A 12,928-nucleotide genomic window follows, 5' to 3' on the forward strand; every position below is an offset into this window, starting at 1 on the left:
ATAACATTATTTTAAGGTCTAAATATATGAGAATCGCAGTGGCGATTTAAATTTATTTTGAGTTCCTTCGTTTTTCAATAAGAAAAATTGCCCTCTCAAACAATTTTTAAGTCGAGTTTATAATGAGGAAATTTTTCAGGGATTTTTATTATTTGAGGCAAAATAAAAATGAAAACTAACAAAAACTTTAAATCTGAAAATTTTTTTTTTTTTTTATCTTTCACTCTCTTAACATACTAAGAAATTTTTAAAAATTTCCACTTCACCTGACCATTTTTTAACTAATAGCCGACAAGTATGCAAACATTTTTTTTTTAGTTATTTCTAGAATATGTTATACCAGTTATACCATATTCTATACAATATGTTGTACCAATTTTTTTCAAACTAATTTGAAACACTTTTGAATATCACAAAGATTTTTATTTACACACACGCATATGTTATAAAAAATATTCAAAAAATTTTAATTATTACACTAGTTCTCAAAATAATCTTCAATGTAAAATTGACATATATGTAGCTATAATGAAAATTTTTTAATAATTTAAAATTCTTCGAATGCACTTGCTTTATTTATTCTTTTTATATTGAAAATTAAAAAAATACCATTATTTTTTTTTTAAAAATTCGTTTTACTTTAAAATTGTTAATTTGAATTCGAACAATCTCATATACAGTTATCTTTTACAGTTATTTATGCACTCTATATGTACACAATTTTTGTTGGAGCAGTAAGTTCTGTCTCCACATATATGTCCTTTATACTCTTTCCTCATATAAAAGGTCAATAACTTCCGTAAGAATATTGCTTCAATTTTCAATAACCCTCACGCTTCATTTATATTATTTTTAACTCTCAATAACACAGAACATTTTACGTCATTATATATTATACGTTCACTTCACACATTTCGACATTTTCTTTTTTCCGTTCAAAATTTCAAAATCTTAAATATAAAGAATGTGTCAATTTATTTCGAATTTTTCTTAAAAAAAATTCACGCATATTTTTTGTTTAAATTTCAAAATTAAAAATCTACATATATAAGTATGCATGTATTCATATACATTTGTATGTGCATATATATTTATATACATAATGTGTCGAATATTGGGAAAATAACAAAACAAAAAATGAACAGAATTTATGAAAAAAAGTAAAATTTCAGATGAAAATTAAAATTTATAATTGGTATGACGCCCTCTTTTTTTTTTTCAAAAAAAAAAAGAAAGACACTGAGAGAGAATAAAATATTTGATCTTCTCGAATATATTCGCAAATAATTTTAAAGTGACACATCAAAAACGTTTCGCGTTGTTTATTCAAATTTCGTAATTTTACGGTATCGCGTAGACGAAATCCTGATTCACACAATGATTGGCGTAATCTCTAGACATTTCGTCATTTTTTTTTTTAAATTGAAAAGGTTGTTATTTAAACTTTTTTTAAATTTAAAATAATTAATTAAATTAGAACAGTTTTACTAACATAGAGCTATACTTGAAAATTGTAAATATTTTATTTTGCAAATAAAAAATAAAACCATTTTGGCAAACGCACAATGTACGTAAAACTTTTTACAATTTTCTCACTGCCACTAATAATTCTGTTTTTCTGCTTAAAAAATAAATTTAATATATTAAATACAATCTACATTTATTAGTTACACGAAACGAATATTAACGGATTAAATAGAAACCTAAAAATTTTGAGACAATTGATATAATTTGCCAAAAATTGAACAGAAATTGAAAAAAAAAATAAGGTATTATAAAAATTTTTAAATTTAATTTATGAAAATTGAGTTGATTTTTGATTTAAAATATCGAAAATTAGTTCATTTATGTATGTATTTTTAAGTATTACGATATGAGTCACTGTAACCATTACTCTTTTAAATAGATAACCAAATAATTTCCTTTCATTATTATTATAATGCGTTGTGCTTTATAACATGAAGTATTAAGCATAGGTAGTGTTAATATACTTTACAAATTATTTTTAAATATGGAATAACTCTTTATTATTATTATATGATATATCACAGAAAATAGTAGGATCGTTTATTCGCAATCTCAGTATATCGCGCTATATACATTATATGCATTTTGCAATATTGCATTTTTCCGGATTACATAATTTTTATATAAAACAACAGAGATTTTCAAAACAATAACTATGCGAAATGTAATACTGCAAAAACATAAAATCTTAAATAAGTAATATATTTTTAGATATACTATAAAAACGAAACAGTTTATATATGATTTAACTGCGCTATTCATTCCAATTTCACTGCATTATGAAAATTTAGTAATGTTTATCAATAAATTAAATTAAGCAACATTCGTTTATGTAGCATAGCGCAGTGAGCTGCATATATTGTGATATATTGCGTTTATGAAAAGGCCTATTATCCAGATTCACAATAACGCGTTCTTTCTGATGCTTCTATTGTTACGTAAGAACAAAATAAATTATAACAAACTTTCACATTAATTTGATTTTTTTTTTTAATAAATATTTCAAAATAGTAAATATTTGATCATAAAAACAGAATAATTTTCTTTTCAAAGTATTAAAAGGTCCAAAAGTTCCCATACCTACTATCCAAATCAACAAAAAAAAAATGAATTTCAGAAAAAAATTATTGTTTTTCTGCTTAAAATTCTTTTGAAATCAAAAATGAGTAAAGGCCCAGCCACTGTTAATTAAAATAAATTTATTAATATTCAATGTGTTTATAAATGTACAAAATTACTGACATATTCACATATAACAGCCAAAATTTTGTCTATTTATGTATACATATAAAACCGATGCTATAACAGGTATGTATATCAGATTTATGCACACATATTGTCGTACATACAATATAAAATATTTAATTAAAAAATATATAAAGAGAACAGCTGATTATAACAACTTTGCACTTCAAAGAAAATAAAAACTTTTGTTATTGTCTTAAATACGAAAAATATATTTTTCGGTTTTTTTTTTTTTGTTTTTGAAAATTTATCAAAATATTTTTATTCCTGTAGAAAAACGGTTTACATGTAGGTATTAAAGAAGCGGCAGTTCATATGAACAAGTTTTCTTGTCCTAATTTTTGTTGGGTACTTTTGTTTTTTTTTTTTTTCTTTCTTATGCATAAAGAAATTTTTAGATTTTGACTCATTTGCTTTATAATTTTCTTTTTTAATTTTTTTTTAATTTATTATTGTTTTTTTTTTGTCTCTTTTCTTTTTTAATTTCGAAATGAAAATTTTGAATATTGTTTATTTTATGTTCAGTTTTTAATTTGTTTTTCGCAATTTTTTCTATTAATACATGAAAAATTTAGAACTTTAATTTTATTATTTTTGTATTTGTTATATGTATCTATATACATAAGTTATTTTTACATAAACGGCATAAAATTCTCGAAGAAGAAATTCATATTAATTCTAAAAATTCTGTGATACTCTTACATATTAAAGGGGATGCCGTGTCTTGATCGATAATCATATATAAATAATTTCCTTTAATTAAATAAAATGAAATGCTTCAGATTTCCACTAGAGTTTAGTTATAATCTGCTAGTTTTTTTTATTAAATGTTATTGTGAGAAAGAACAATAAACTGTTCAATTTAATATTAAAAAGACATTCTTTAATATTGAAACACATCTGCTATAACTCAACTGTTGGGCGTCAGATATAAAAGTTAATGTTGTAGTTAGGAACAATATTATTTATTAAAACAGCAAAACGAATTGCTGTTAACTCTAAGGTCATAAACTTAAAATTTCTTTGTTCATTAAATTTACTTTTATATTATAAAATTTAATCCACATTATACAGAATAATATATAAAATTCTATTGATTTTTTTTTTAAATTTCATATAAATTATAAAATATATTTTAAACAATAAATTATTATGATATCCTATAATTGTTTAGAATAAATTTTTTTTTTTTAAATATTATAAATTTAATGTTGTTATTTTAAAATAAAGTTTTATTTTTATTTTTAGAAAATTAATGAACTCTAATATTATTGAAAGACATGAAAGGCATATAAAATATATAGCATCTATATATAAAAGATATAAGCATAAAAACAAATCATCATACATATAGTTTTAATTATTTTAAAAATATATTATATTAGGCATGTGTACACTCTGTCTATTTTCATATAGCATAATTACATTATAAATATCTATATATATATAATATTGACAATAGAATCTCTAAAAATTTACCATACTCATAATAGTCTATACAATATTAATTTAACGAGAGTATATTTAAAAGCAATCCATTATTTCCCATAATTAATTTGTTTATATAAATATTAATAAATAATAAATAATAATAAATATTAATTTAATTCATATTTTAAATAGTACATATATATTAAAATTATAGCTTTTTTATCCATTTAACAAGAGAAATATGAACACAGATATTTTATAACTGTTCACTTCAAATCAGTTTGACATATCGTGACTTCAAATCAGTTTGACATAACTCAGGATGTCATAGATTTGTAATTTGGTTACAAAAAGGTTTATATTTAAAGAATTTATAAAGAAATTTATTAAATTATTCGAAAGGAAAACCAAAATTTCTAAAAAATTTTACAGAAATTAACATATAGAATATGACATTTTGTCGAGACTCAACTGTATTATGCACATTATGCCTATACAATTTATATACACGTAAGAGAAAAATAAACTTTCTGGGACATAAATTTCTTTAATAATATTATTTATTATAATATTTGACAATAATAGAAAATTTCTAAACTACAATTATAATTTAAAAAATTAAAAATAAATATATAAGTAATTTTTTTTTAACTAACTTATTCTCTTCTTCCTTGTATAATTCCTTTTCATATAAAGAAGTAAAAAAAAAATTCACTTAAATTTTTAAAACTACGCAACTGCGTACAGCTGGAAACAATTTTTCATTATTCTTATTTAAAATTTCAATTTAGATTTTTTTTTTTTTTTTTGCTTTTTTTGGAAATTTTTTATTCAAATTTATTTTTAAATTTTCATTTAATTAAACACAATTTTCTTTTTGTACAAAATAAACTTTTGATTTTTGTTAATTAATTTTATTTTGAAACTTTTCTCTAATTATTTTGTATTAATTTTAATTAAAAATAAATTAATTTAAAAAAAAAATTTTTTTCTTTTTTTTTTTTTTATATATATATAAAATATATTTTTATCTTCAAAAGATCACAGACAAGTTATTTTTAAAAGAAAAAACGAATATTTATTTTATTCTGATTTTTCAATTTATTTTTCATCCGTACACGAATTCTGCTCAACAAAGACTGATCGGATTGATCATTAAAAAGGAAGGAAAATTCTAAAATGAAAAATTTTAAAAAACCAAAAAAAAATAAAGAAAAACTCTTTGAAAACTTAAGACAAAACAACAAAATTTTAAATTTTCGTGAGTACTATACACAAAATGAACATAATTTTATAATAAATTTCTTATTTTTATAAAAACTTTTTAATAATACTATAGTTTTGCTAACATGTTTATTATGTATATGTATGTAATGTATAGATAAAAAGTTTAAAAATTATAGTATATTTACTTTAATTCATTACAGCACTTTTTATACTGAGCGGGAAAACAAAAATAAATTTTGTGGTATAATCAATCAATTAACTACAATGATATGGTACATTTTCGGTCACTAAATAAAGTGCAGTATTTTATCAGAAGAGATAGTATTTTATACAATGGAGCACTGGTGATATAACTATGTTGATAATTTTATGTTACCCTTACTAATTAAAGAATAAGAGTAAATAATAAAAATTTTTTATTTTCACGCATAACTATTTTTAATGAATTAAAATTAGTTTCAAAATACAAAAATATAGTTTTCAAATTTAAGTACATTTATACATACGTATTATAATAAAACCAATATTGTTTGTGTAGTATATACCATAAAATAAATATTATGTAGGTGCAGCATATTTTATTGATTTTTAAGCAAAATAGTATTTGTATTATGACAAATTTCCTTTTCTTTAATAAAACGGAACAAAGTCATTTCTTGTTTGTTATTCATTTGATAAGAAATGAAAATTTTCGATAAGAAACACATTAACAAATCAATGAATCAATCAATCTACAAATTTACGTATACTTTCTTATGATATACCTACGTTATACATATGAATTTTTTTGAAAATATGTATATAATTGCATTGGGGATCTGGGCTATTATGTAAATATAGGTCTGTCATTTATTCTCTCTAAGACAAATAAGTATTGAATTGAAAATATATTGTTTAGACAAATAAGTGTAAAAATAAGTCATTATTAGATGAATTTCCTACACAATAAAAAATAACCTACCTATTGCAAAATCAATGCGGCCCGTAGCTATTGTTCTTTTCATTAAAACGCTTCTCGTTAAATATTTTTTTAATTTGTATGTAACCCTTAATGTTCATCTTTATATATGAGACTACTAAAAATTAGCATAGTTTTAGGCAGAACTATTTTACTACAAATAGCAAAATAATTTTTAATTGTGATAAATTATTTTATTATAGTTATTATATTGATCAATATAAATTTGATAGAAATTTTCAATAATAAATTTTAATAAATAAAAATTCAATTAAGGAGTTGTTTATGTGAAATTCCAAATATAATAATAGATTTATGAATTTTAATAACCTTTATTTGAAATAATAAATGAAATTTGTTAATGTGCAGTGTAAAACATAATTTATGTAAAAAAATTGGCGATATACATATTTACTACTTTATAAATGGATAGCTTCTTTATGAATGGATCTTTATAAACAAGCAAATTTACCCTTTTTAAGGTCTAGGAGTTAACCGTTTTTACGAAAAACTGTTTGTTTTTTCTACACTTGTAAATAACAGATTCACTAAAGGATTCGTAAATACAATTCAGAATATTATGTACACATTCGGTTGAACGGACATCTCGTTGGACTTCAATAAAATTTCAATTACAATCTTAGTTAGTAAAAATAAAATAAAAATTAATATGAAATATTTTTTATGAATCTTAATAAACAACATTTCTGATTATTTAACTAATATGATATGTTTGTATCTATGTATGTGAATTATAACTGAGTAATCAAAATGTATAAAGTTAAAAATAAAAAAATATTTAGCATTAAAAATGTAAAAAAATTTGGTTGACCTTTTATGTCTCAAAAATACAAAATATGTACATGGTATGTATGCCTGGCATACATAGGTATTTACATACATACATACATACGTACGTACATTATGTATGATACATCTAAATAGTATGTATATGTATAAAATTGTGATTTTCGAAAATATTACCAAAAATGAAATTAAATATTGCAAATTATTCATTTTTTATATTTTAATAAATAGGAGTGAGACATCAACAATATGTTTGCATGTACATGTGTATATCGTTACCAAATAATAAACTAACGAGATAAAATGTAGACACATTGTTTGCACATTGCAAAATACGAAATGGAAAATCTAGTTTTTAAAAATTTTTGCCATAATTGGAAATAATATATGGAGATTATAACTTTTCATTTATGTTTTCTTCAAAATATTAGTTTGGCCTTGCTTCCTTTTATGTTAATAATAATGCAAAAAGTTATTATTGCACAAACTAACCTTATGAATGTAGCTTATCATTTTTATTATTTTTTTTATACAAGCTCTATGGGGTATAGCTAACATTGGATTAAAATGTGTTTACGTACAATAAAACGACAACATATTATATAACAAAAATAATTAATAAAATATATGTATAGTAATATAAATTACTTTTTATAAATATAATATAAAATACCTTTTTAACTGAATGTAGCATCATTGTGGAATTGTAGTCGATAATATCAATTGTAATGCAATTAAAAACTTCAGAATTTTTAAAGATCCATATACAAATTAATTAAGGGAAGCTTTCAAAGCTATCTTCAATCTTCAATTGCCTATCATTATCAAATACACTTCACGTATGATAAATAGTCAAATGCAAATTATCATTTTTAAAGAAAATTATTATTAAGAATTATTAGCAGTTAAACCTTGCATACATGTAATATATACATAAATATAATTTATATGCAGGTTAAAGTTGCTGTAATTTTAAAAAAATTGACAACTTCTATTCTTAAAAAAAAATTGTTATAAGTTTTTTGCTGTGAATTATTAACAAAAGGGAAAATTTAATATGCAAAGTCAAGCGTTTATAGGGGATCAACAAACAAACCATTTAACCATGCCAATTTAATTCGAGAATATGAACTTTTACAAAAATACTAAGATAAGTCAAAATTTTTCTTTGCATTTTTGTTTTATTTTTTTCAAAATTTCAATAAATTTATTAACTAACTATTTTGAATTTTTCATTATTTTTTTCTCTTTCTTCTTGATTTTTTAGAAGATTCATCATCACTATCAAAATCGGCATTTGAATTATTTTTTTGATCCCATTCTTTTTTAAGTTCCTCTAACATAGCTGGTGTTAATAAACCTTGAGCTAACAATCTTTCAGTCAGTCGTCCACCTTTACTAGTTGTTGAACGTGGTTCTGCAATAACAACATATTATCAAAATAAATTAATGTTATGTACAATACTTAAATTATTAAAGGCACACATATTCACACAGAAAAACTCACCTCTTGCATACTGCCTTCTATTGACTGAGTAAGACATTCCTGTCGAATCACCATCTGAGGGATAAGCATTCGATTCTGAGTTTTTAAGTAATTTCGTTATTTGAAAAACTCCTTGCTGTATAGTTTCATCTAATTGCTTCTGAGCAGCACGAATTAAATTGGCATCAGGGAATGCGTCTATGAAACGATAACTGTGATTTATGTAGGTTAGTACATATGTGTACATATGTATGTATGTGTAAAATAAATTATTTCTTACCTTAACCATAAATACAAATCCATAACATCAAAAACGGCCTCCAAATGTACTAAATCTAAAATTGTTTTCGGAAGTGCTAATGGTACACCACAATGTTTTGCAATGAAATCATACGTGATAGCATCATTTTTACTGTATTGCCGAGTAATCTTAGAAAAAAAATAAATCAAATAATTTTTATTGGAATATTTAAAATTTTAATTTTCGACATTATACCTTTAGAAACATTGAACATACAAACGGCATTTTTCTATTTATAGGAGCGCAACAGAAAACATATCTGGCCCTCAATGACAATGGAACATGCTGAATCATTTCAGCTAAAAATTTGAAATCATCTACATTGCACATAAAATACAAGGAATCGTCTACGGTGGATAAATTTACAAAAATGTCCTTCGAATGGTATAAAAATGTGTTTTAGATGGTGAAAATTTTGCTAAAATTATATTTACCATTAAATTACTAAGTGTAGAGCTTGGCAAATGATAACCATACAACTCAATTTGGTCAGCTGTAGGATGCAATCCTGCTTGTGTTAAAGGTTCTGGAGATTTTTCCAGCAATTTACGTAATGTTGGTAAATCTTCTCCTTTAAAAGTTGTGACATAGCCTTTTTCCCATTGAGTGCCATATCTACCAGCCCTGCCCGCTATTTGTAAAGCTTGTGATACTGAAATAGTATCAATTTCTTTTTCGCCTTTTTCATTTGTAGAAGGTTTCATTAAAGAATAAAATATAATTCGGCGAATACTCCTATTTGCAAAAATCATAAATATTAGCAATTTAAACAATTTTAAAAATGCACTCTTACAAGTTTAATCCCATTCCAATTGCATCAGTTGCCACCATTACTTTACAACTATTGTCCGGATCATTAAATTTTGCAGCTTGAGCCAATTTTGTTCCAGGAGGAAGTCCACCGTATATTACAGCCACTTCTTTTCCTCTACAAAATAAAACATAACCAATAAAATAACCATCGATTTGAAATTAATCAGGATTACCGAGCCTCAATTTCCCGTGATACATAATATATATCATTTTTACTAAAGCAAACAATACAATCTCCTGGCATTACATTATCCAGCGTAATTAAAGCAGAATCTTCTACATTTAATTCGGTTAATCTGTCGTAAGTTTTAAGTTCAACGGTTTCGCCCGTAGTTTCGCAAATTTTTGTCAGTAAATTGTAAGCTCCTAGTTCACCACAAACATGAATTTCTTTGGCGATTAACCCTAAAAATGCTCTTGTCCATGCCCATCCGCGTTGAGGGTCCTTAAGCATTTGTATTTCGTCTATAATTGCTATCTCATCTACAAAAAGCATTTTTTAAAAATATTCAAAGTTTTAAAAAGAGTTTTTTTACACGTATTATTTACAGATGTCATTTCCACAGTACAAGCAACGTGATTTGCAGGCTTGTCTTCAGATAAACCAAATCGTCTTTCTTCTCCGGTGACAAGATCGCATGGTGTACCCTTTGAAATATATTGAACATACTACATAAAACAAGACAAATTTGAATGATTTTTTTATTATCATTACCCTTTCATTCGCTTTATTAAAAACTTCAGTGGCAAGTAACTTTAAAGGTCCACAATAAACTCCCGATTGTGCTGTTAGAAACTTTTCCATTGCATTATATGTCTTGCCAGAATTTGTTGGCCCAGCATGAAATATAATTTTTCGAACAATAGCTCTGGCACTTGGATACCAGTCAGCTGGAGTACGTAGATCCGAGATTTTCTTTAAGTCATCCATGCATTCTAAATGTGGAAATATTGTTCGACAATGTCGTAAAAAGAATGGGAATACATCATCTACATGTCCAGCACCTTGCGATATGTCACTTAAAATTACATGTAAATCTACAGGCAAACTTTCAGCCTCTATACAATATCGTCTAAATGAAGCAAAGGCCTGTTGTTGCAAATATGCTATATAAACATTGATATTGAATAGTACATATTTATGGATACACAATTTATTCAACTTACTGTCCATTCCGTTTACTGTGCATAAATCCTTGATTTCTTTTTTTTGAGCAAATTTATTTAGTATTTTCAGTATTTCTGACCTTTCTAATTTACCAGTTAATTCAGCACCAATATTACTTCCATCAGAATTTAGTGGAACTGGAACAGGTTTAAATAAAGTAGAAATATTTGTAACATTAGTTTTTTTCCCACACGCCAAAGGAGGTGCACTTATGGATAACCAATTTAGATGTGCAAGTTTTGATAAGACTACGTTACATGGAAAACATTTTTTTAAATAAAAATTTTGACTTATTATATGCAGTGGCTTAATACCACTTTTATACAATGACATTTTGAATAATAATTTATAGTTTCTATAAAAATTTGAACAAATTTATCTAAAACTTATAAAGACTATGATGCAATTTCATTGCAGTACAAATAAAAATTTTTCCAAAAGAAATTCATAACCTATGAATAACAAAAAAACAAATATCAATATGATTTTGACATCTGTCTATAAACGTAAAATTAACTAAACGAAATTTGTAACTTAACGATTTTTACATAATCGAAGAAATAACTTTTGAATGAAATGAAAAAATGTTTTCTCGCTCCTTCTAATATTTACGTTGGTTATAACTGTCAAATTTTTAATTCTTTTTACTTACCCAGCATTTACACGTACAAGTTACTTGCAAGAAAGTTGCAATACATACAAAAATTTTACTAACACATTGAAATATTTCTACTTGCTTGTTTACTTGCAGTTCAACTTGCAAGAAAATTTTGCTGCCAGTAATTTGAGCAAGTAATTTGACATATTGAGAAATTCACAAAAAAAAATTTGTTGTTTTGATTTTTTTTTTTTTTAATTTAAAATTTTTGAATTTTGTTTTGAAAAAATTAAACTTAGCAAACTTATGGTTTCTAAAATTTATAAACAATTATATATATTGCTAGTTGTTTTCTTCTCAAAGACATTTTCAAAAATTAACTTGCTAAACGCCTACGTCATAATAGCAAGTAATTTGACATTTCGAAAAACTAATTGACAATTAATATTATACAAACTTGCATGCAAGTAACTTGTATGTGTAAATGCTGGGTTATTGTTTTATACTTTGTTGATTGAAATAATTTTATTGATTTTGTTTACTATGTTTCCACTAAATTTTGATCACAGTTAATGGAAATTTTATGAAATTTCCTAAAACATGATGGATATTACTTGAATACATTTGAATTTATGTTGAATTTATATAGATGGATATTACATTTTGAATTTAATTTATTATTCAAGCCATAAAATTTTTATTAAATTTTATTATTCTACATATCGTGAATCAAGTAGTAAATCGTGAAATTTATTTGAACATACAGAAAAATAGTTATTCTATATTTATTTTAATAGTTATAATGCTATATTTACATATAAGTTCTGCTATATATGTATTTAGATACAAATATACAAATACAAATATACAAATAAGTAATACAAAAGAAACCAAATTTTCTTCCAAGGAAACTTGTAAGACTCAGTAAAAACTAAATATCTTGGTATAGTTACGTATATTAATGTTGACTGATGAAATAAAAGTCTCAAAACACGTAGCTACATATATGTGAAGCTATGCGTTTTCAGACTGTCAAAAAACTGTAGTTACGGTTTTCTAGTATGTTCTATACTTGAGAAAACTTTGAAAGAAGAAAACAATGACGTGATTTCTCGCAAAAAAAAAATCTCATTTAAAAAAAAACCGGATGAAAAAGTTGAAAAAAACTTTTAAAAACTTTATAAATAGGTGGTAAACGTCAAATTTCAAAATATCAAAAATAAATAAAAATTTTTGGGTAATCAAACAACCGAAAATTTTGCTTTTGGATTATAAAAGTACAAAACTTTGAAATAATCATTTTTGAATCCATTTTGTTTATTTTATTTTTATTTAAAAAGTTTTGAAAAAAAAAATTATTGTTGATG

General features: G+C 24.0%; 1 protein-coding gene across 1 annotated transcript; it reads right to left on the reverse strand.

The window, feature by feature from the left end:
- Window positions 1–8,363: 8,363 nt before the first annotated feature.
- LOC129610618 (ATP-dependent RNA helicase SUV3 homolog, mitochondrial) lies at window positions 8,364–11,388 on the reverse strand. Its single transcript, XM_055523237.1, has 10 exons — window positions 10,963–11,388; window positions 10,511–10,902; window positions 10,332–10,443; window positions 9,969–10,278; window positions 9,776–9,910; window positions 9,417–9,717; window positions 9,178–9,357; window positions 8,962–9,110; window positions 8,703–8,893; window positions 8,364–8,612 (listed from the first exon to the last, which is right to left on the reverse strand). The coding sequence occupies exons 1-10, from the start codon at window positions 11,294–11,296 to the stop codon at window positions 8,431–8,433; spliced, it is 2,286 nt and encodes a 761-aa protein (XP_055379212.1). The 5' UTR covers window positions 11,297–11,388; the 3' UTR covers window positions 8,364–8,430.
- Window positions 11,389–12,928: the final 1,540 nt, after the last annotated feature.

Source organism: Condylostylus longicornis, unplaced genomic scaffold, assembly GCF_029603195.1.
Source record: "Condylostylus longicornis isolate FDR11 unplaced genomic scaffold, ASM2960319v2 ptg000004l, whole genome shotgun sequence".
Lineage (NCBI taxonomy): Eukaryota > Metazoa > Arthropoda > Insecta > Diptera > Dolichopodidae > Condylostylus > Condylostylus longicornis.